The 22,500-nt window shown below is 37.7% G+C and overlaps 1 protein-coding gene across 1 annotated transcript in view; it reads right to left on the bottom strand.

Annotated features, from left to right (window-relative positions):
• Positions 1–22,500, bottom strand: part of LOC106878627 (uncharacterized) — a 76,629-nt gene that overhangs the window by 41,931 nt on the left and 12,198 nt on the right. The window contains exons 2-16 of the mRNA XM_089342955.1: positions 22,270–22,325; positions 21,485–21,698; positions 17,823–17,908; positions 16,918–17,031; positions 15,013–15,099; positions 14,088–14,177; positions 12,834–13,025; positions 11,372–11,602; positions 10,123–10,257; positions 6,582–6,679; positions 3,417–3,603; positions 2,932–3,036; positions 1,668–1,881; positions 1,032–1,207; positions 1–7 (exon numbers count right to left, since the gene is read on the bottom strand). The exon at positions 1–7 is cut by the window's left edge and continues 254 nt beyond it. Of these exons, the coding sequence (XP_089199081.1) occupies positions 1–7; positions 1,032–1,207; positions 1,668–1,881; positions 2,932–3,036; positions 3,417–3,603; positions 6,582–6,679; positions 10,123–10,257; positions 11,372–11,602; positions 12,834–13,025; positions 14,088–14,177; positions 15,013–15,099; positions 16,918–17,031; positions 17,823–17,908; positions 21,485–21,698; positions 22,270–22,325 (1,992 nt within the window). The remainder of the gene's footprint in view (positions 8–1,031; positions 1,208–1,667; positions 1,882–2,931; positions 3,037–3,416; positions 3,604–6,581; positions 6,680–10,122; positions 10,258–11,371; positions 11,603–12,833; positions 13,026–14,087; positions 14,178–15,012; positions 15,100–16,917; positions 17,032–17,822; positions 17,909–21,484; positions 21,699–22,269; positions 22,326–22,500) is intronic.

Here is a 22,500-nt window from a genome sequence, read left to right as displayed (position 1 = left end):
GTAATCTCTGAAATATTATTTTGTAGATACACGCAACATAAATATACTTATACCCATATATATATATATATATGTGTGTGTGTGTGTGTATGGGTATATACATGTTAGAATATATGTGAGTGTTGATACATGCATGAATATATCTATATATGTATAAATACACAAATACATTTATATGTGTATACACACGTATGTATGTATGCACGCATGTATGTATATGTGCAGATTTGTATGTTTTATGTATGTATTCTCATGCATATAGTTGCATATCTAGACAAGCTCATATATATTTAAATGATAAACTTCTGGAAAGTTTTACAGTTCCAGTGATGGATTGGATCTGTAGTCTTTGAATCAGCTTTCTCCTTTCTAGCTTTGAGAAGCCTAATTTCTCAAGATTGGTATTTAGGCAGAGTGTTACATATCCCAGGGCCCCAATAATTACAGGTATAAACCTGAACTTGTAGTCTGGATAGAGTAAATTGCAGATTTCTCAATAGTTCATCATAGGTGTTCTCTTTTCCACTGATCTTCAGCTTTATGTTAACATCTGATGGGCAGATAATTTCCACAACTGTACACAGTTTCTCTTCTCTATCCCAAATCATTATATCAGGTCTGTTGTGCTTACACTTTATAGAGGTTTTCACTGAGACATGTATATATGTATGTATATATGTATGTATATCTGTATGTACATACATACACGTGTATGCATATGTGTATGTATGTGTGTACGAATGTCTGTACGTGTGTATGCATGTATGTATATATGTACATAAGTATATATATATATATATATATATATATATATATATATATATATATATATATACATATATATGTTTGTATGTATGTCTGCATGCATGTCTAGATGTATGTATTGATGTATGTATATATGTATGTATGTATGTATGTATGTATGTATGTATGCATATCTATGAAATAAAACAGAAATCTCAAAGAGCCATTTTCTTATTTCTGCAAGAAAGAAAGAAATAAAGAAAGAAGACAAAAACCGTTCCCCCTACCTGGCCAATAATAAATTAGACAAAGCTCTCCTCCAGGTGTCAAAGGCACCAGTCATTTGGTTTTTCTTAATTAACTTCTCAATGTTAATTAATGCCTCACTTCTGGCACTTTTCCATCTCTTTACATTCCACCTCCATTGGTTAAAGAATGTTTTTTGGTGTAACACATTGCGTCTCTGGCAGAAATACACAAAACATAATCTACATTATGTACATTATTTACATTATTTACATTCGATGGATATTTATCTTCATATTGCTTGTTGTTAGCACAACATTTCGGCTGATATACTCTCCAGCCTTCATCAGGTGTCTTGTGGGGAAATTTTGAACCTGGGTTCTCATTCCTAAGGTATTCTTCGATGTTGTTGTTATTATCATTATTATTATTGTTATTATTATTATTATTATTATTATTATTGTTGTTATTATTATTATTATTGTTCAGGTCACTGCTTGGAATCGAACTTGGAATCTTGGGGTTAGTAGCCCACACTCTTAACCACCACACCACATGCCCATGGGCATATATATATATATATATATATATATATATATATATATATATATAGAAAGAGAGAGAGAGAGAGAGAGAGAGAAAGAGAGAAAGGTTGAAGAACAAATGTTAAATTTTACCATTTCAGCCTCAAGCAGAATCTTCTTCCGTATTTTCTGCTGAGCTCTTCTCCGCCAAGTGATGAATCTCCGTAAGAGAGACTTCCGATGGAAATGCGATGCCAGCTGTCTTCTATTAATGACCTGTTTCCATCCAGAAAAACATTGCTGTAGGGCGAGTTTGTTCTTCCTTTCTTTGATGCACCTCTCGCAGTCGTACACCACGTGCAGCCTCCTGGAAAACCAGCGCCAGAAAGAATCTTTTATTCCATGTTTCTCTCACCATTCTATGATTGTCTGAAACGAATTAGTTTCGTTGCCAATATACACACACATACCCCTGGGGTGTATATTCTGGGCGTGCTAGGTTTTTGCTTGTAAACCCATCGAAAATGGCAAATTCATTATGAATAATTAACTTTGCTCGTTAATTTAATCACAAATCTTAATGGGAAACTTGTGTCGCAACCCTGCTTGAAATGTGGTGGCACTGGGTGTGCCAGCACCCCCAACGCAACAACCACCAAATGCCACTGACACGCATGAACACACACACACATGCATATACACACACATACAAGCACACAGACATGCATGCACACACACACGTGCATGCAGACACACACACATGCATGTGTCCCCTCCCTCAAAACTTCAGGCCTTGTACCTATAATAGAAAGAATTATTATTATTATTATTATTATTATTATTATTATTATTATTATTATTATTATTATTATTATTTTTATTATTATTAAGGCGGCGAGTTGGCAGAGTCGTTAGCACACCGGGCGAAATGCTTAGCGGTATTTCGCCTGCCACTGTGTTCTGAGTTCAAATTCCGCCGAGGTCGACTTAGCCTTTCATCCTTTCGGGGTCGATTAAATAAATACCAGTTACGCACTGGGGTCGATATAATCGACTTAATCCGTTTGTCTGTCCTTGTTTGTCCCCTCTGTATGTGGCCCCTTGTGGGCAGTAAAGAAATAGGTATTTCCTTTGTCTTTACGTTCTGAGTTCAAATTCCGCTGAGGTTGACTTTGCCTTTCATCTTTTGGGGGTTGATGAAGTAAGCACCAGTTACACACTAGGGTCAACGTAATTGACAATCCTCCTTCCTCCAAGATTTCGGGCCTTGTGCCCATAGTAGAAAGAGTTATCATCATTATTCTGGTTTTATGACTGCTGTTGTTGGTTTTGCTATTGCATCAGTTACAAATATAAGAAACCAATCAAATTGAAACAAAAAAACAAAAAAAAAAAGAAAAGAAAACAGGATGCCTACCGCCACCTGGTGAAATATTTTGACAGTTGAGATCTGTAGACTAACAGGGAATTGTCTGAGCACTGGTGCTTCCGAATAATCAGTTGGTGCCAAGATTTGGTAACTCTACAAGAAATACCAGAAACATATATTAATACAAAACCATTTTGGTAATGTGGGGGACTTCTACAATGTTGATTGACTTGCTAGAAATAACAGTCAAATCTCTCTCTCTCTCTCTCTCTCTCTCTCTCTCTCACTCTCTCATTTTCTCTCCCTCTCTGTTTCTCTCTTTCTCTAGTTCTCTCTCACTGTGTTTTTCTCTCTCTCATTCTCGCTCTCCTTTTCCTTCTTTCTTTTCTCTTTCTCTCTCTCTCCTTTTCTCTCTTATTCCTTTTATCTCTCTCTCTCTCTCTCTCTCTCTCTCTCTGCTTCTTTCTGTCTCTATTCATTTTATCATACAACACCCACATCAACAACAACAACAACATCCACAGTCACTTTACCTGGCCAGTAGTTTGTTGTGGTAACGTAACAGCAGTGGTTTTGAGGTTTGTGAGTTCAAACTCATCCTGTACCACTGAAGGAAAATAAAATGGACCAGTTTATCTTGCAGCATCTTTTCAGCTTGTTTCGCTTCTTCTTTCTCTTCATAAACCTTCTGAAGTGTGGATGTCCATCTCTTAAAACAGGCTGGAGAAATATCATAAGAATGGTCAAGTGAATTTGACAGATGGAAACTGTGTGGAAGCCCTCATATGTATTCTTTTATTATTTTATTTGTTTCAGTCATTTGACTGTGGCCATGCTAGAGCACCGCCTTTTAGTTGAACAAATCCACCCCAGGACTTATTCTTTGTAAGCCTAGTACTTATTCTATCGGTCTTTTTTACTGAACCGCTAAGTTATGGGGATGTAAGCACACCAACATCGGTTGTCAAGCGATGGTGGGTGGACAAACACAGACACACAAACATATACATGTGTGTGTGTGTGTGTCTGTTGGGCTTCTTTCAGTTTCTGTCAACCAAATCCACTCACAAGGCTTTGGTCAGCCTGAGGTTACAGCAGAAGACACTTGCCCAAGGTGCCCCACAGTGAGACTAAATCCAGAACCATGTGGTTGGGAAGCAAGCTTCTTACCACACAGCCACGCCTATGCCTATATGCATATATATATGGTACAACATTTTAAAAAGACAGGAGATGTGGTAAAAAAAACAAAACAGACAGGGCACATTAGATTTACTTACATTCAGGAAAATTAGATGAAGTCTTTTACATTTCAAACATATGCTCGTCTTCAGAAAGAATTGATTTACCTTTTAAACAATTCAACTGGCCACATCCAGACCAAATATTCTACCTGTTTTATGTTAAAATCTGCTAAACCTGGCCTCTCACACCTACCGTACAATGTCATTCTAAAGATAAACAATCACATCATTGAAATCTCAAAGCCATGAGATAATGCAGGATTAATCAAAAACAATGGGAATAAATAAGAATCAAATTTGACAGAATAATCTGAATGCTAAAGGTTTATCCAAACATAAATACGTATCCATTTAGCCATATTCAAGGTCCAAATATTGTACCTATTCTAAATTCAAACTGGCTAGGTCAGGTCTCTCACGCCTACCCTACAATGTCATTCTAAAGATAAACAATCACATTATTGAAATCTTAAAAGCTGTGAGATAATGCAAGATTAATTGAAAACAATGGGAATAAATAAACATTATATTTGATGGCAAAGTAAATTAAGTGCCAAATGGTTATACATACATATATGTATAACATATATTAGCATTTGTGGAGGTGCAAATGGCCCAGTGGTTAGGGCAGCAGACTCGCGGTCAGATGATCGTCGTTTCGATTCCCAGACCGGGCGTTGTGAGTGTTTATTGAGCGAAAACACCTAAAGCTTCACGCGGCTCCGGCAGGGGATGGTGGCGAACCCTGCTGTACTCTTTCACCACAACTTTCTCTCACTCTTATTTCCTGTTTCTGTTGTGCCTGTAATTCAAAGGGTCAGCCTTGTCACACTGTGTCACGCTGAATATCCCTGAGATCTACGTTAAGAGTACACGTGTCTGTGGAGTGCTCAGCCATTTGCACGTTAATTTCACGAGCAGGCTGTTCCATTGATCGGATCAACTGGAACCCTCAACGTTGTAAGCGACGGAGTGCCGACAACATATTAGCATTTAAACCATTCATATCTAGAGTCCAAATATTCTAGTTGTTCTATGTTCAAACTAGCCATGTCATGCCTCATATGTCTATCCTAGAATGTCATTCTAAAAATTAACAGTGGCCAATGCTGAGGCTGCATAACTGGCAACCGTGCCAGTGGCATATAAAAGCACCCATTACACTCTTGGGGTGGTTGGCATAAGGAAGGGCATCCAGCTGTAGGAACCATGCCAAATCAGATTGGTAACCGGTGCAGCTCCCCAGCTCACTCACCAGTTTTCAGTCAAACTGTCCAATCCATGCCAGCATGGAAAGTGGATGTTAAATGATGATGATGATGATGATGATGATGATGACATCGTCGAAATCTCAAAGCTGTGAGATAATCCATGTTTAATTCATAATAATGTGAATAAATAAGGATTACATTTGACAGAGAGTAATCAGAATGACAAAGGGTTAAGTCATCTTGGGTTTTCCTTGCACTTATTAAACAATTTCTCATGCCTTGGCCCCACTGGATGAGAGGGAAAACAATGTCAAGATTAAAGAAATATAAACAGATGAAGAGGTTGTTAAGAGAGTTGGTAATTTTATATCCAAAAGCCTTAATGAGGGCTTTCTTATATTTGTAGGTTTGACGGGTTGCAGTTTAACCCTATGTTGATTTTATTTGTCCCTTGTTGATGAGGATTTATTGAAGACCTGGATGTGAAACCAGTTCAAATAGACATTGCTTTACATGATAACCTGCAGTAGATCATTACTGATCATGATTGATCTGCTACAGGAAGAGTCAGATTAATTGATCCGATCACTGGAACAGCCTGCTCGTGAAATTTACTTGCAAGTGGTTGAGCTTTCCACAGACATATATATCCTTAACATAGTTTTCAGGGAGATTCAGTGAGAGACAGAATGTGACAAGGCTGGCCCTTTGAATTACAGGTACAACTCATTTTTGCCAGCTGAGTGGACTGGAACAATGCGAAATAAAGTGTCTTGCTCAAGGACTCAATATATTGCCAGGTATTGAACTCACAACCTTACGATTGTGAGCTGAATACTCTAACCACTAAATTATGTGCATTCACATTCCTAAATATAAACACCACCAAATCACTTCATAAATGTATCAAACACTTCATTGCATTCTATTTTAATCAGTTTAAATTCTAGAATTAACTCCCTTGCCCTTTTTGACCAGATTTGATAACTTTCTAAAGGACGCATCAAATCATAGATTATTCCTCCTTAACAAAAATGGTGGTGGGGTTTTTGATGACAGCTGGAATGCCTTTAGTCATAGATTTACATCATCAGAAATGGTCAGCTAGCTAGTTTTCCTTCTTTCTATTTGTCATCAGAGACAAGGCAATGCTGGAGCAATGTGAACTAATAAGCAACAACAACAACAACTGAAAAAAAATACAAGTAAAAAAGTTTTTAAAAAAAGCAACAAATAGTTTCACCTCTCAGCTGTAGATTTTTCTGTACAGATTTATAGTGATTTGCGAATTTCTCCAATGCCACCTGGTGGTGAAGTTCTTTCCAGTGTTTAATGGCCTTCCTGAACAGAAAGAGGAACGATGTGTTGTTAAGATCATTGAAAGGTTGTTGAAGATAAACAAGTAATCGTTGGTTTCAAATTTTCACACAAGGCCTGCAATTTCTGGGGGACGGGACAAGTCAATTACATCAACTCCAGTGTTCAACTGGTACTTAATTTACTCTGGAGGTAAAAACGGATGAAATGGTGCTAAGCATTTTGGCCAAATCGCTGGTGGTTCTGTAAGCTCACTGCCTTAGTAAGAGATAATGATGGTTTCAAATTTTGGCATAATGCCAGCAATTTCAGAAGAGAGGCTAAGTTGATTACATATGCCCCAGTTCTCAGTTGGTAGTTATTTTACCGATCCTGAAAGTTTGGAGAAGGGATCCAGTTGATTACATTCACCCCCAGTTCTTGGCTGATTCTAATTTTAATGACACCCCCTCTCCCCAAAAAAAAGATGAAAGGCAATTTGACATCAGTGGAAATTGAACTCAGAACATTAAGACAAATGAAATGGTGCTAAGCCTTTTGCCTGGCATGCTAACAATTCTGCCTGTTTGCCACCATGAATGATAAACAAGTAATTACTGATCAAATTAATCACCCCTGATTGTCTGACGATTTGGGGCCTGTAGTTTACAGACTCGTGTTTATTTAATTGGGTCAAAATGAAACAAAATAAAACAAAATAAAACAAATGGATAATTATTTTATGGGTGGGAGTATGGTATTTCTTAGTAGATTAGTTATGCCTGGAGAAGACAAGGAAGAAGGTGAAGGTAAGAGAGAGAGAGAGAGAGAGAGAGAGAGGGAGGGAAGATGAAAGGGTGAAGTTAAGATAAAGAGAGGTATAGAGATTGATAAAGAGAGAGGGTGGGGGGATAGAAAGAAAAAGAGAGAGGAATATATATATATATATGTATATACTTAATTGGAAATGGATGCGTGGCGTTCAATTAAATAATAATATAAATAATATATATATATATATATATATATATATATATATATATGTGTGTATGTGTGTAGATAGAAAGATAGATAGATAGATAGATAGATAGATAGATAGATGGATGGATGGATGGCTAGAGGGACAGACAGATAGACAGTTATATTATTGTTGGTGGTGTTGTTATTATTACTATTGTGTGAGAGAGCAGCGCATGCCATCAAAGTGACACTGGGTTACAAATATATGAAACCCAATATACCCATCATGACTAGGTACCTGAGAAGGGTACACCGGGTACATGCACCAGGTGACATTTCATCTGTCTTTGTGTCCTGAGTTCACATTCTGCCAACTGATGTTGATGTATTTACATCCCCATAACCTAGCTGTTTGGCAAAAGAGATTGATAGAATAAGTAGCAGGTTTTAGAAAAAAACAGTTGGTACTGAAGCCGATTTTTTTTTTACTAAAATTTCTTCAAGGTGGTGCCCCAGCATGGCCACAGTCTAAAGACTGAAACAAGTAAAAGAATAAAAGATAAAGATATGACTCAAAATTGTGGTGATTCCAGGTTGAGAACATCACCCCTGTATTTACAACAACAACATATTGAATTATTGCACCATGACAGGAGACAGAACCCTAACTAATACGTCGACAAAAGGGTGCTGACATGTTCCTGACTGTAAGGGTTTCACGAAATCCCTAGTTGGAGGCTCAACCTTCCAAATACTTTTACAAGACTTAGAAACACTGAAGGACCACTGCAACAACTGTGTGAATCTGATAAATATGTGTAGTGACGTCATATTGGCGCCAAAAGGCATAGGCGCCATTGCTGAATCCTTAACCATGCGTGGGTTTCAACATTGAAGCGTTCCCGCAATTAGTCTGTCTCTTTACCAAGCCAGACAGCAACCAAGCAAGACGTCTAATCAAGCTCTCCCATTTGAGTGTGGTTGAACCAAGTTGTCTCTACAACGACACCAGCTCGAGGAACCGTACATCTACATTTCAGGCTACTCTAAAACCGGACAATTGGAAGCTGTTTTATCTTCCACCGAACAATAAATATTTGTTGTTGTTGATCAGTTTGGAGTTTCTGCGTTCAGTTCACTTCTAATTTAATATAGGAAAGTTAGGTGTATATCTAAAGATATATAACCCACTCTCCTAAATATGCATGCATGTATATAAAAGATAAAAGATCTCACACACACACACGCACGCACACATGAAGGGGTGCTGAATAGTTCTTAGGTTTAAGGGTTTCACAAAAGGCCTGGTTGGAAGCCCAACCTTCTAAGTTCTTTCACAGAGCTTTAAAAAACTGAAGGACCGTTGCAATAAGTGTGTGAATCTGAGAGGAGAATATGTTAAATAAAATCATAATTAACTGATCCTCCTGTATTTTCTTTTACCCAAAGCCAGGAATTTTTCAGCATCCCCTTATACATTTCACAGAGCGTAGAATTTGATGCACTTAAAAAGGAACTTGCTAGAATTCATAATAGTACATTATTTACATTTGACAGATATTTGTCCTCATCTTGGTTGTTGTCAACACGTTTCGGCTGATATACCCTCCGTCCTTCATCAGGTGTCTTGGAGAAATTTCAAACCTGGGTTCTCATTCCTAAGGTATTTTTTCGATGTTATTATTATTATTATTACTGTTCAGTAGTTTTATTTTTATAACGTGCTTTCACTTCACTACCGAGCACAGCTCTGTGTGCCTTGGGTATGTGCTGTGGTTTGCTGTGATGCTCTTATGGTTACTGTATTGAAAGTGTTTTGCATAGGATGTGTGCAGTACCCAGTATTATTATTATTTTCATCATCATGATCATTGTCATTATTATTATTATTATTATTATTATTATTATTATTATTCAGGTCACTGCCTGGAATCGAACTCAGAATCTTGGGGTTAGTAGCCCCCTCATCTCTTAAATATAGATCTGTATAATAGTAGTTCTCAATGTTTTTAATATCCAGGTTAGATCGAAAACCTTGTTGAGGCTCATGGCTTAGTGGTTAGGGCATTGGACTCATGATCATAAGATTGTGGTTTTGGTTCCTGGACTGGGTGATGTGTTGTGTTCTTGAGCAAAACACTTCATTTCACATTGCTTCAGTCCACTCAGCTTGCAAAAATGAGTAATCCTGTGAGGCACTAGCGTCCCATCCAGGTGCGGATTATATCCACCATGAAACGGGAAAACTGGCTCTTATGAATTGGTAGGACTTAAGAAGATAACTTTGCCTATCCAAAGCCAAGATTTTTTTAGGGGGATCTACACCAAGAAAAGCAAAATATAAGTCAATAAAAAAAAATTATATCTAAAGAGGGAAGACTGTTGGGGGCTGCCGGAAGGATTCTTGAGGGCCACATGAGGCCCTGGGAGCAATGGTTGAGAACCTATGGTTTACACTGTCAAATTTCCCTTGCTCACATGACATGTATATAAAGGGATTTGGTGGGGTTTATATGTACACAACTCACCGTACACACATGTAGGACCAACATTGGTGGATCAGTTTAGCTTGAAGCCTCTTGATAAAGAAACATCTCCAGTTTTCAAAGCAAACCATTTTCATCCGCTTCCACCATTTTTCTTGTTGGGATCTCAGACAAAATCTGAAAAAGAAATATTTCAAAGATGAAAATATTTATTTCCAAAACTTAGAACTAAATATTTGAAGAGGTTGTATTGTTTTTTTTTAATTCCTTTATTGGTTTCAATCAGTAGAATAACTGGCCATGCTGGAGCACTGCCCTTAAGAATATTTGGTTGTCTGTCACTTTCAAATAGTGCTGTGCATACTAAATACACACACATACACACATACATGTATATGTGTATGCCTAAATGTATGTATGTGCTCACTTGCTCTTACCTCTGGCTAGGTAACCATGTATCTCCTTTGCAGCAGCACAACTCTTTCTTGTTAACTCCCCCCTCTCTTTAGGTAGCCATGTCCCACCTCTTCAATACCACACCTGTTTCTACCCTCATTCTTGTTAACTCTTGCTCCTCTTCCTCTCCCTCTCTCTGGTTGGGTAACCATGTACTTCCTCTACAGCAAGGTACCTGTTTCTGCCTCTCTGTCACATTATAACCTTTCCTCATCTGACACAAGATCACCTCCTCCAATGCTCCCCTCCTCCGCTCAAAAGATTTTTGCCTTGCAAGTTACTTGGTGACCCTGTCAGTACAGATGCTACTTAAAAAGCACTGAGTCCACACTGTGAAGTGGTTGGCATTTGGAAGGGCATCCAGCTGTAAAAACTTTGACAAAACTGACTTTGCCTGTGCTGGTGCCACATAAAATGCACTGAGTCCACTCTGTGGAGTGGTTGATGTTATACGTATACATGTAAGTATGTCCGTATATATATGTATGTATGCACATATATATATTATTTATATATATATATATATATATATATATATATATATATATATATATATTTCTATGTGTGGCCGTTGCCAGTACTGCCTGACTGGCCTTCGTGCCGGTGGCACGTAAAAGCACCCACTACACTCTCGGAGTGGTTGGCGTTAGGAAGGGCATCCAGCAGTAGAAACTCTGCCAAATCAGATTGGAGCCTGGTGTAGCCATCTGGTTCACCAGTCGTCAGTCAAATCGTCCAACCCATGCTAGCATGGAAAGTGGACGTTAAAGGATGATGATGTGTGTGTGTGTGTGTGTGTGTATACAAATATACATATACAGACACATGTACATACCTTGTCTGTTTTTGTCTTTGACTGAAATTCTTCCATTTGGCAAACAGTTTCATTAAATACAGTTTCTGTATATGTTCTGTGGCAGAGATGCACTGATTCTTCCGGCAATTCACATTCCGTTGCCATTGCTTAAGAATCTTAGATTTCTTCTGCGAATGAATTGTCTTCACAACATGTTGGTGCCACTCGGTTTTGTTGTGCCATTTTCGATGCCATTTCTTCAAGAATCGTCTGAACGATATAAAACAAAAGGAAAAAAAATAACAACAAAAGTAAGAGAAGAATAAAACAAAAATTACATGTTTGAATGATCATTTCAGACAGCGGCACAAGTATAGTCCTGCAGTTAAGAATTTGGTGTTTGAGGGAAGGTTTTAATTTAGATCACTTTAACCCTTTTGTTACCATATTCCTGTTGAAATACAGGCATTGTTTTAATTTAATTTTGAAGAATTTATCAAAATAATTTTATCATCATTAAACTGGTGTTTGGAACAAAATGATGTGAAATTTTGAGGCTTGGTCTTAATTTTTTTATTTAAATCATTTTAAACAGATTTTATATCATAGAACCAGGGACAACTTCAGATGGGTTGGATTCAAAAGGGCTATAAATCCCCATCCATCCTGATTCCCTACAAATACATATACTCCTCCCCCTCCGCCCCTGTTTCTCCTCCCTTCTATCTTGATGGAAGGTTTTCATTTAAATCTCTTAACCCTTTAATTTAGATCCTTTAACCAGCTGTATCCAGGGCCCAAATATCCCACCTGTTTTATGTTCAAACTGGCCAGATTTAGCCTTTCACACCTACCCTACAAAGTCATTCTAGAAATAAACAATCACATCATTGAAATCTCAAAGCTATGAGAGAATGCATGGTTAAAACAGTGTGAATAGAAATGCAATGCAATTGACAAAAGAGAGTAAAGATTCCCTTCAGTCATGAATGACCATGGGATTGAACCTAGAAAGTTCCTCTCTAAGGCACAAGTCCAGGCAAGGTTGTTTATGGAAGACCAACAGTCGCCTATGCATACCAGCCTCTCTTCTCCAAGCCACCAATGTTATCCAAGGCAAAGGGGCAGATGTTATCCAAGGGAAAGGCAAAGGGGCCGATACATGCATCTTTATACATAACCCCCACACATATACATACATACACAAACAGAGTGAAATGGAGCAACATGAAATAAAGTGTCTTGCTCAAGAACACAACCTGGTCTGGGAATCGCATTCACTACCTGATGATTGTGAGCCTGACGTTCTAACAACTGAGCCATGCGCCTTCACAATTGACAAAATAACCTGAATACAAAAGGGTTAAAACAGGAGATTTATATCAAAAGACTAAGATGGGTCCCAGGAAATTTTGGTTAAAATACCATCACTACCATCCAGTACAGAACAATGTGTTAAACAAGACATCCCCAGTCAAAAAGCCCGAGACAGTGAAGTTACCTGAGCATCCATTGGTTAGCTCGATGGCTTTCTCTCACCAACCATAACTGATTCAACCAATGAGCAATAGCTCTTCTCAGTATTAACTGATCACATGACTTCATCATATTCAGCACAAGATGGTGACTCTCTGCCATTGAAATGGTCGTGGCTCTTTTCCAAAGATGGAACACTTTTTTTATTGTGTAGTGCCTGTGATGGCAGAATAAATAAATAAATAAACAAAAACAATGAAATTCACACAGGTATGTATACATACACATAACACACATACATACATATATGTATCATTATCATCATCATCATCGTTTAATGTCCGCTTTCCATGCTAGCATGGGTTGGACGATTTGACTGAGGACTGGTGCAACTGGATGGCAACACCAGGCTCCAATCTGATTTGGCAGAGTTTCTACAACTGGATGCCCTTCCTAACGCCAACCACCCAGAGAGTGTAGTGGGTGTTTTTACGTGTCACCCGCACGTACTGGCAATGGCCACGCTCAAAATGGTGTATTTTATGTGCCACCCGTACAAGAGCCAGTCCAGGGGCACTGGCAACGATCTCGCTTGAAAATCCTTACACATGTTACGGGCACAAGTGCCAGAAAGGTGACGCTGGGCACAGGTGCCATCCCGATTTTGCTTTTGCTTGCCCCAATAAGTCTTCACAAACTGAGTTTCGTATCCAATGAAGGAGATGACGTTGGCACGGGTGCCAGTCGTCGAATTTAGTTCAATTTCACTTGCCTTAACAAGTCCTCGCAAGCGGAGTTTAGTGTCCAATGTAGGAAAGGTACACATAAGTGGGCTGGCTACACCTCTGGCAGAGGCCTTGGATTTAGGTCTCACTTGGCTTGCCGGGTCTTCTGCACATATGCACACATATGGATACACACATAGGTGCACACACAGATACACACACACACACACACGTATGAATTCACATGCATACACACACATACACATACATATATGCACATATATGGATACACACATACACACACACATATGGAGATACACATACACACACATATGGATATACACACATATATACGCACACATATGCACACACACACATATGCACACATATGGATACACATATACACACATGGATACACACACATATGCAGATATGCATATACACTCACACACACACACATACACACACTTATATGCTCACGTATGGATACACACATACACACCCACACATGCACACAAACACGTGTAAGGTGTAACAGTTAGTGGTTGTCGTACCTGTAGTGCAACAATGATATTGAATGACTTTTAAAAATGGTGTAGAATCTGTGGAATGTAACTTGGATACATTTATGTCTGTGGTGTTTCCTGTCGAGCAGAAGAAGAGAGAAGAGACAAAAGAATCACAAGAACCAGCTACAAAATCACATGCATGTATCTATACCAGGAGTTTTCAAACTGTGGTCCGCGGACCACAGGGGGTCCGCAAGGACAAGACGGGGGTCCGTGGACAGCAAATACTTTTTATGGGCAATTTGATTTTATATATGTCTTTTAATCGAAATCTTTTAATTGACAATAAACCTATTTTGTTAAATGCTTGCTGTTAAATAAATAAATGTAAAAATATATGTTATTTTAAGCAAATATTTATGTATAAATTTCATAAGCGTTTATAAGGGGGTCCCTAAGGTAAAGCCTGAAATATAAAGGGGTCCGCAAGTCAAAAAGTTTGAAAACCCCTGATCTATACATACACATATATATATAGTTATATATACATACATGCAAGCATACATACATGTGTGTATATATATAAATATATATAGATACATATAGATAACAAATTAAAACGGTGGCTTATTAGCAGTTAGAACTTAAAGGTAAAATTAATAGAGGTCACAATATTTTAGTATAAGCGATGCTGACCAGCATCCTCCATCACTTTTGTGATCTCTATTAATAGATATAAATATATGTTTAAAATTTATATTTATATACTGAGGGTGATAAATTGAATATTAATTTAATTAACATCAATTTAAAACCAGTGGCCTATCATATAAAAAAAATCTGAACATTCAGAAAAATTGTATTACATGAGTATAAGAAGGGATGACCACTAAGTGGACATCCGATATGCTAGAAAAAGATCATCTACGATCTAACCACAAGGAAAAGAATGTTCTCCAGAATGTTCTACCTGGCTGCCGTTTCCATAGTCTTCAGATGCTGCCTGTGTCTGTTGTAATTACACCAACAACACCACACCTTTAAGGTCAGCTGTTTTCTGTAATGGAGGGAAAACAGAATATGTAGTGACCACCACCTCCCATCAAGAAATACATTACACTAACCCAAAACATAATGCTATTCACACACACACACACACACACACACACACAGAGGCATCATCATCATCATCATAATCAACATTGTCGTCATCGTCATCATCACTATCATCATCACCACCACCACCACCATCATCATCATCATTCTAATGTCCATTTTTCCATCTTTCTGTGAGTCAGATGGAAATTGTGGAGGCAGATTTTCAATGGCTGGATGCCTTTGCTGTAACCAAACCTTGCCTGTCTCCAAGGGAGGTAATATTCCCCTTGGCTGGATATCTTTCACACAGAAGAGGAGAAGTGAAGGAAGCCGCTTGCACGACGGTGATACTTGTTTACAACAATTACACAATGTCAAACCAATCAGACAGTAATATACACACACATGCATGCATAAACATACACACACATGCATATACAGACATACACACACATACATACACACATACATACACACATGCATATATACATACGTTTTTACACACACACATGCATATATGCATGCATCTTTATACATAACCCCACGCATATACATACACACACATGCATATACAGATATACACACATACATACACACATGCATGCATATATACATACATCTTTACACACACATACACACACATACACGCACACACACACATGCATATATGCACGCATCTTTATACATAACCCCCACACATATACATACATACACAAACACATACATGCATATACAGACATACACATGCATACATAGACACATGCATGCATATATACATACATCTTTACACACAGACACTCACACATACACACGTGCACACACACACACACATACACACATGAAGACATACATACATATATGAGCGTTGGGCCTCACAGAGGCCAAGTGGCTGAGTTCCTTTCGAGTGTTGGGCCTTATGGAGGCAATGACCAAGACCTTTGGCATTAAGTCGTGCTTGAGAAGAAGACCCATCAAGCTGAGCAAAATTTCAGTTGTGGCAGATACTAGTGTCACGCAAATGGCACCCATGCCAGTGGCACGTAAAAGCACCCAGTACACTCTTAGAGTGGTTGGCATTAGGAAGCGCATCCAGCCATAGAAAACCACGCCAAATCAGAGTGGAGTCTGGTGCAGCCTTCCAGCTTACCAGCCCTGATCATACAGTTCAACTCATGCCACCATAGACAACAGACATACAGACGTTAAATGATGATGATGATGATATATATATATATATATATATATATATATATACATATATGAGAAGAAAAAGAAAATGCAGATTGAGAAGTTAATAATTGTTTGTTATTAACAGCAAATTAATCGTCTTCACTTACAGCTGTTTCAATTAATACTCAGTAAATATTAAGTAAATATTAAATTTCTATGACCTGAGCATAATATCTTCAGAGAGGGAAAAAATATGCTTTTGTATGTTTTATATGTGTTTATGGATTCATTATAGCAGACTGAATGGTATATATGTATGTATGTATCTTTGTATGTACGTACGTATGTATGTATGTATATGTATATACTACAGGATTCTTTCAGTTTCCTTCTATGAAACCTACTCAAATGCTTACCGACATTTCTTCCAACTTTACATTCTAAGTTCAAATACCGTCAGGGTCCACTTTGCCCTAGATCCTTTTAGGGTCAATAAAATAAGTACAAGTTGAACTCTGGGGTTAATGTAATCAACTAGCTCCCCCACCCCACCCATCCCCCAAAATGTTTGCCCTTGTCCCATAATTTGGAACCAGTTAGTAATTACCTGTAATGAAGATCGGCCTTGGATTGCAGTTGTTTTTTCTGAAAATGTAATTTCCATTTCGTGAAGGAAACTTTGAGATGATTCCTGCTGTTTATTTGTCGAAGGATCCGTATTCTGTAGGAAAACAATTAGGAAAACACATGTATATATATATATATATATATATATATATATATATATATATATATATATATACATATATATATACACATACATATATATAGATATATATACATATATATATATAATGCACATACTATGTGTAGGGGGCACGTGTGTGTGTAAGCATGTGTGGGGGCGTGTGTGTGTGGGGGGCACCTGTGTGTGTGTGTAAGCACGTGTGTATGTGGTGGGGGCATGTGTGTGTGTGGTGGGGGGGGGGCATGTGTGTGTGTGGGCAACTGAGTGTGTGTGTAAGCACATGTGTTTGTAGGGGGCATGTGTGTGTGGGCACCTATGTGTGTGTGTGCATGGGTATGTGTGTATGTTGGGGACACGTGTGTGTGGGGAGCATGTGTGTGTGTGTGTGTCTGTGCGTACATGTCTGTGTGTGTGTGTGTGTGTGTCTGTGCGTACATGTGTGTGTGTGTGTGTGTGCATGTGTGAGTGAGTCTGTCTCAGTGTTTGTATTTATCTCACCCACCCATTCACAACAGTTTTAATTTGTTTAAATCCCTACAACCTAGCAGTTCAACAAAAAGAGATTGACAGAATAAGTACCAGATATCAAAGAGTTAATTTGATTGACAAAAAGGAAAAAAAAAAACAATCAAAGAGCTACTCCAGCATGGCCACAGTTCAACAACAGAAAACAGTAAACGGTTAAAAGAATGAAGAATATGGTAGAAAATGATGCCAGAAAGGTTTTAGAAATCATAAAAAAGTTGGTCCATATTTGACTTTACCTTTTCTTCAAAGCTGCGTTTTCCTTCCACAGCTGCAAGGCTGACATCAATCGATCCCGTAAATGAATCTTTGTCTTCACTTCCCACTGAAGAAAACAGGAAACCATTGATGAGGAAGAACAGATCCGTAACTACATGTTTAGATTTAACGCTAATAAATATTTCAAGAATGGAAATGGAAGTGTTTCCTGACAGTTATCATCTTTGATTTTAGGTGAAGGACAAAGTTGCTTGATGTAGGATTTGAACTCAGAATGTTGGAAAAAACCACAACAAAATAATCTGCCAGAAAATTCACAAGACTTGTTAGATGCGCTCTTACACCACCATCATTATATTCATAGGTACATGTTTGCGTGCATGCGTGTATATATATATATATATATATATATATATATATATTATTTTATGTATATATTAATATTATCTCAGTTATTAAAACTTTCGGTAATTTGAATACGTTAATGGTTACCAGGGGTAGCAAAATTACACTAAAAAACAAGATATCACAGCCGCTTTACAGGTTGTTATACCGAGTTAAAGTGATACATTTTGAGAATATATGGATAATAACAACAAATGGAGCAAAACGCATGTCGATGAAAGTTCCTTTAATTCCTACATATATGTTTCGAAACAAGTGAGGGTCATTTCACAAAAAAAGAAAGGGCTACTGGAATCATCACTTATTTCTCATCGTGGACCATGTAACACCTCAGCTCGTAAGTTACCCCATCATTTCGTTTTTGTCTTGCTACTACATGTTTTATTATGATCTCCCTGATGAGAAATAAGTGATGATTCCAGCAGCCCTTTCTTTTTTTGTGAAATGGCCCTCACTTGTTTCGAAACATATATGTAGAAATTAAAGGAACTTTCATCGACATGCGTTTTGCTCCATTTGTTGTTATTATCCATATATATATATATATATATATATATATTTATATATTTACAGGGATTTCATCATTTTTTCCTTGTGTCATTACCAACTTTTCCTGCAAGTTACATCAAATACCGTTCACAACTTTTTGAGTTATTTTGTACACAGACGGACAGACTGACAAACCAACAGCAATGAAAACATAACCTCCTTCCTTGGCGGAGGTAGTAAAATTTCATCATATCCAAAAAAACAGCCTGCTAAAGCAAGCAATTAAAATATGAAAATAACAAGTAAAAAGTTTGTTATAGGTATGTATAAGATAAAATCTTATATAAAACACTGTAAACAATTATAAAAATGGAGAAGATATGTTAAAAGTTCAAAATATAATTTAATTTAATATTAAATTTTTTTTTTTGAACTTTTAATATTTCTTCTCCATTTTTATTATTGTTTATAGTGCTTTATATGATATTTTATCTTATACATAGCTATAACGAACTTTTTACTATATATATAAAAAACAGGTGACTTATTAGCAATTTGAACCTAAAAGCAAAGTTGTTTTAACTCTTCTTTCTAGCAATAGTAGTGCTGGTCAGTATCCTGTCACTTTTGTGACCTTTATTAATTTTACTTTTAATTGCTAATAAGCCACCCATGTAATTTGTTGTTTACACCTTTTACCATTTTGAAAATCAGCACATGTTTTCAACAGTTTTCTTATAAGACTGAAAGAGGTAGTTGAGTTTAACCATGGGCATTATGGTGGAAACGATGTTTTCAAGGGAGATAATCAAAGAACATGACATCGTAATATTTCATGTAAAGTAAATATAACAAATGAAAAATCCTTCAACAATCCATAAGAATTCTCGGATCACTACCAAAATTTCACTGATAAGGATTAAGATGGTCTACATCAAAATCTGACATTCCTGATCCGACTATTAGGACTTACCTCCCTTTGTCAGTCATTAAGACAGTGCTTTGTGGATTTTGAATTGTTTAACTCTTATTTCTAGCAAGAGTGTTGCTAGTCAGTACCCTCTATCACTTTTGTGACTCCTATTAATTTGGCCTATATGTGTGCATATATATATATATATATATGTGGAAAATGGAGCAACAAATACAAGAAGAAGCAATTCGGTTGGGCTAGTTAGCCATTGTTTTATTATGTGGAGGTTATGTAATGAGTCGTGAAGGTTATGTAATTAGTCATTTACGCACGTTTCAATTTGCCAAATGGTTTGGCAGATCTCTTCAGAATGTTGAGGAGTATGTTAAGAGTTCATGGTGTGAGAGATGTAGGAGAAGCAATTAGTGGATATATTAATGTATATGGTGGTATGATAATAGCGTTAGGTAAAGAAAGCCTTACATTTTAGTTGAAGTTGTGTTGGTCTTCCTGTAGGGGGATGTAGGATGGGTGCTATTTAAGCTCATAATTCCGATTTTAATCAAATGCATTCCACATAATAAAACAATGGCTAACTAGCCCAACCGAATTGCTTCTTCTTGTATTTGTTGCTCCATTTTCCACATAAATATAATTATAAACTACGGTTTAAACAATAAATTACCTGCCTCTGGATACCCTCTAACCAAGACGGTACCCACACAAGTAATTCCCAGGAGTGCCTCCGGATCTAAACATCCCCTGGTTGCTTGGATACTTCAGACTACCCCTGAAAAATTGAAGCAATCCTATCATTTACCTATATATATATATATATATATATATATATATATATATATATATATATATATATATATATATGGGCCGCTGACTGGCCCCCGTGCCAGTGGCATGTAAAAAGCACCATTCAACCGTGATCATTGCCAGCGTCACCTTACTGGCACATGTGCTGGGGGCACATGAAAAACAACTTTTCAGCATGGTCGTTGCCAGTATCGCCTGACTGGCCCTCATGCTGGTGGCACATAAAAGCACTCACTACACTCTCGGAGTGGTTGGCGTTAGGAAGGGCATCCAGCTGTAGAAACTCTGCCAGATCAGATTGGAGCCTGGTGCAGCCTTCTGGCTTGCCAGTCCTCAGTCAAACCGTCCAACCCATGCCAGCATGGAAAGCAGATGTTAAAAGACGATGATGATGATGATGATGATATATATATATATATATCTTCACTCTTTTATTTGTTTCAGTCATTTGACTGTGGCTATGCTGGAGCACTGCCTTTAGCCTAGTACTTATTTTATCAATGTCTTTTGCCAAACCGCTAAGTTACAGGGATGTAAATACACCAGCATCAGTTGTCAAGCAGCGGTGGAGTAGGGTGGACAAACACCTACACACACATACATGCATATATATATATATATATATATATGCAATAGGCTTCTTTCAGTTTCCATCTACTGAATCCACTTACAAGGCTTTGGTTGGCCCGAAGCTATAGAACAAGACACTTGCCCAAGGTGCCATGCAGTGGGACTGAACCCGGAACCATGTGATTGGGAAGCAAGCTTCTTACCACACAGCCACTCCTGTGCTTATATACATGTGTACCCTTAATGTCAGGGAGATTCAGCATGACACAGAATGTGACAAAGCTGGCCCCTTGAGAATTACAGGTACAACTCATTTTTGCCAGCTGAGTGGACCGGAGCAACATGAAATAAAGCGTCTTGCTCAACAACACAATGCTTCACCTAGAATTGAACTCATGACCTTACGATCCTGAGCTGAATACCTTAACCACTACGCTATGCCCCTTTCCCTAAAAAAATAATGAAAAATAAATGACAAACTTTTTGGAGGCAAGACTTAAGCCACAACTGGTTGATGCGTTCTTGGAGAGATTCTGACAATAACCGACTCTTCAAAGCTGCCTGGTTCAAAGCCTTCAGACCTTTGCGAAGACTGTGCTTCTTCTGCAGATCTTTGGCACTGCAATGCTTCCGCCATTCTCGGTACCAAACCACCAAGTATTTGTATTGTATGAATTTATCGGGAATCTTTTCTCTGTGGAAAAACGACAATAACAACAACAACAACAAATATAAGATAATACAATGAAATATTACAACAACAAAACAAAAAACAACTATAACTGCAACAGTAAAAATATATAAAAAAAAAGATGCATCTTTGGGAGATGCTGAAGCCATGTGGACCAGTGGTTAGGGTGTTGGGCTCATGAATACTGAGTCCTGAGTTCAATTCTTGGACTGGGTGATGCATTGTTTCCTTAAGCAAGGTACTTCATTTCACATTACTCTAGTTTGCTTAACTGAAAACGAATACCAGCCAACAGCTGCCACAACTCTTTTTGCCTCTGGCTATTCATCATCATCATCATCATTTAACATCTTATTTCTTTACTGCCCAGAAAGGGCTACACACAGAGGGGACAAACAAGGACAAACGGATTAAGTCGATTATATCGACCCCAGTGCATAACTGGTATTTATTTAATCGACCCCTTATATACAACTGGTACTTATTTAATCGACGTTGGCAATTCTATTCCAAACCCTAAAAATTTCCCCCTAATCTTTATTGAGATAGATTTTTAAAACAGAGATGGACTTACATTTCATTTGCTTCTTGAAAGAAATTTGGTTTCTGCTGTCTTTCCCAAAATGGCTTCTGTGGAAAGAAATAACCAGAACATTCAAGAGAGAACTTTATTAGAGAATATTTATTTCTTTATTGCCCACAGGGGGCCCTAAACATAGAGGGGACAAACAAGGACCCCAGTGCATAACTGGTACTTATTTAATCGATCTCGAAAGGATGAAAGGCAAAGTCAACCTCGGCGGAA

Source organism: Octopus bimaculoides, chromosome 26 (genome assembly GCF_046866305.1).
Source record: "Octopus bimaculoides isolate indiv1 chromosome 26, ASM4686630v1, whole genome shotgun sequence".
In the NCBI taxonomy this organism is placed as follows: Eukaryota; Metazoa; Mollusca; class Cephalopoda; order Octopoda; family Octopodidae; genus Octopus; species Octopus bimaculoides.
This window is presented reverse-complemented; position numbering and strand designations above follow the sequence as displayed.